Raw genomic sequence first — 3,110 nt, forward strand, 5'->3', positions numbered from 1 at the left:
CAGAGAGAAACATAATTGGAATCTGTGAAGGTCATTGTTAATTTGTGTATTCTTTGTTTAATGTTTCCAGAACGAAAAGACAAAAGGTCTAAAGTACCTATACTCGCAGATCCACAATTTCCCGGATAAGCCTTTGCTGCGAAAAGTGTTGGCAAATTATTTGTTGAATAATATTGATAAGATCGAAAAAAATTCAAAAGCTGCCACGCGCATGGTTCAAAGTACAATTGTCATGCAGCGCACACATTCAAAACGGTAAGTTCGAAAGAGTAGATTTGAAATGGGAGCATAAAATAGTATCGTTTTTTTTCTTTCTTCATTTTGCATTAGTGAAATGTCATCGATGGATGTTTCAAAATTATTGGTGCTTGCAAGTGAAGCGATGCGATGCATAAATCCGGTAAAGAGTAAGCATTTAATTCAAAAGGCCATCCACGTCAATCCATTATGCAGAGAAGCATGGGCTGCCAAACAATTATTGTGTTCATAAATTATCTAATACTTTATCACAATTTTTTTTATTTTAAAATCATTAAAAATGATCGAAAAGTGTCCATTTAATGGCAAATAAAAAACAACAATTTTTTTTACAAATTAAATTTCTTGATGTATTTTATCTAAATCAATATTTAACAATAACATTGGTTGATTTTTCTAAAACGAAGAATCTCAATATATACCGAAAACAAAAACAACAAACCGATTTAATTAATATTCAATGAAAGTCTACGATTGACGTATTTCGAGTGTCACTCTTCGTTGGCTCTTGCATAACACAATACGACGTGTAAGCGATTTGTGTCCAAAATTCAGTTCATCATTGAATGGTCTTGAACTAAGGTGTGGAAATGTATCGTTTATAAACAAATGTTCGCAAGAAGGCCAAAATCGATGGTTGCATATATGATGAGAGATCCGCCTCCAAAAATCAATCCGTTAAAAAAATCGTATGTTGGAAATTTCGGTCACGTGTTCAATTGAATTTTTATTTTCTTGAATTCATCTTGAGTCGCCGAAGCAAATTCCAAAATTTATGCATTTATTTCCAGTTCAAAAACATAACAAAAAATCGTTGAATAAATTGCGTAACATACATGTATGCGCGCACACGTTCACGGTAAATCGATTGGAGTTTCGTTCGGTTCATTCCAAATTTCTTCGCAGTAATCAATCAATTCACCTTCGATGGCTGTTATATCGGCTGCATTTATCACGGATTTTTGTATCAAACAACATGATTCTGGTCGGCGTGTACCTAGAATACGTGTCAATTTTTCGGCTGCATCAACTTTTATTATATAGATATCGTTTTCGTAGCAATAGGCCTCGAGTAAAACTTCTTGAATATGGGTCGATGTATCACCATTGGCTGGTGCCAATATACAAAATAGACTATTATTTGGTGCCTTTGATAACATTTTCACCGCTTCATTTAATCCAATAATTAGACGTCTTTCCACTTGTGCGCACCAAAGCGCCGCTCTTATTTTGTGACCAATGCTCACCATTGGTTTCTTTGCTTCACTCAAATAATTTGTCGCAACCATGTTTCTCTCTGTTTTTTTTTTCTTCTTTCGCTCTAATTTTGTTTGCCGTTATCGTTGTCAATGTTACACGATCTTGGTGTTATCTATGCAAACAAGTGATTCACAACCACTTCTCCTCAATTTTTTTTTCTTTGAATTCTTCGTTCAGTTGATAAAATGTTTTGTGTAGTCTATTTGAATACACTCCGTATGATTCACTAGAATACACAATTGCTCTCACTTTAATGTTTGAGCACACGTAGAAATTCCAAGGGAGAAAAAAAAGCGCTAAACAATCACAAAATCGAGAAAATCGTCGATATCGCATATAAATTCTTCTATTGTTGCGAATCTATTCACGTTGAATCTATCGTTTTAGCCAAAATCGCATTCGTCAATGCTGCTGCTGCTACTTTTGTTAGATATTACGATGTCGACGATACTGAGTTTACTGATAAGGCGGCTATTATCGGCACAAAGCTTTATATATGCGGTTTCCCCACTTTCACAGCGAAATCGAAAAATAAATACACAATATCAATTACGTGAAAACGAAATACCCAAATAACGATCGTACGCTTGTTCGCCAGCTTGTTTTGCACAAACACACACACATACAGCCATTTGCGTTTGCGCACGCTATTATATTAATATCAAGTTTCGAGGAATTCCCAGCACCAATTCGACGATCGCGACCCGAATTTCCATTATATTCATTAAAAATAGACACGTTTATTCTTCGTTGGCAAAATTTCCGAAAATTAGTCGCCGTCTCTTCTCAGGAAATAAAAAAAAATATTTTTCTATCATTTTCTCTCATTTTATTATTTTGTGTTTCTCTTGATTTTTCGTAAGAAACAGAATTTGTTCAAGATCATCACAACGAACACTTGTACGTCTTTTAACATGATGATACACTATCAACCGTAAAATTTCGAACAATAAAAGAATGATACAAATCTGTCAACGTGATAAACGTCACATGAAAGCGAAATTGTTATGATTCACACAGGCTTTCCTCGGAATTCCTTGAATTAACTGAAGAAAAATCAGATCACATATCCATTCACAAAACTCATCTAATAAATTTTCATTTTTATGTCATGTTTATCTACATCATTATAGAATAGGCAGATGTACGATATTACTCATCATTTCTCTTCAAAAATTGAAGAAGAAAAAATCGGAATAGAGGAAAATGGGTTTCTTATCTAATAAATTTTGCGGAATATTATGTTATCTGATTATTTTTTTTTATCTACTTTATGAGATAAAATTTTCGATTCTGTGTCAAATTGGCAAAATCCGGAACGGAACATTTATTATAGTATATTGGATTATTGGATTATTGGATTAAAACGGGGAGTGTCCTATTTAAACAGTAAATTTAAATATAGTTACTCGTTGCTCAAGTTTCATAACTTATTGCAAGACGCCCGTGTGTGTATTGAATACACGAGAATAGTCTTTTATCCAAAAATGTTTCTAAGGCATGGATTGTCATCGCATGCCCGTTTGAAAAACGTTACCAATTTGAATACGTAGGTTGCTCCATAATTTTTTTTAAAATGGTACTTATAGTGT

The 3,110-nt window shown here is 33.7% G+C and overlaps 1 protein-coding gene across 1 annotated transcript; it reads right to left on the reverse strand.

The window, feature by feature from the left end:
• Positions 1-587: 587 nt before the first annotated feature.
• LOC116351186 (growth arrest and DNA damage-inducible protein GADD45 alpha-like) lies at positions 588-1,990 on the reverse strand. The gene has a single exon (XM_031783265.1). It carries the CDS (start codon positions 1,545-1,547, stop codon positions 1,113-1,115), a length of 435 nt encoding a protein of 144 aa, XP_031639125.1. The 5' UTR covers positions 1,548-1,990; the 3' UTR covers positions 588-1,112.
• Positions 1,991-3,110: the final 1,120 nt, after the last annotated feature.

This window comes from Contarinia nasturtii, unplaced genomic scaffold (genome assembly GCF_009176525.2).
Source record: "Contarinia nasturtii isolate CC-2019 unplaced genomic scaffold, AAFC_CNas_1.1 Cnas_scaffold_4834, whole genome shotgun sequence".
Classification (NCBI taxonomy): domain Eukaryota; kingdom Metazoa; phylum Arthropoda; class Insecta; order Diptera; family Cecidomyiidae; genus Contarinia; species Contarinia nasturtii.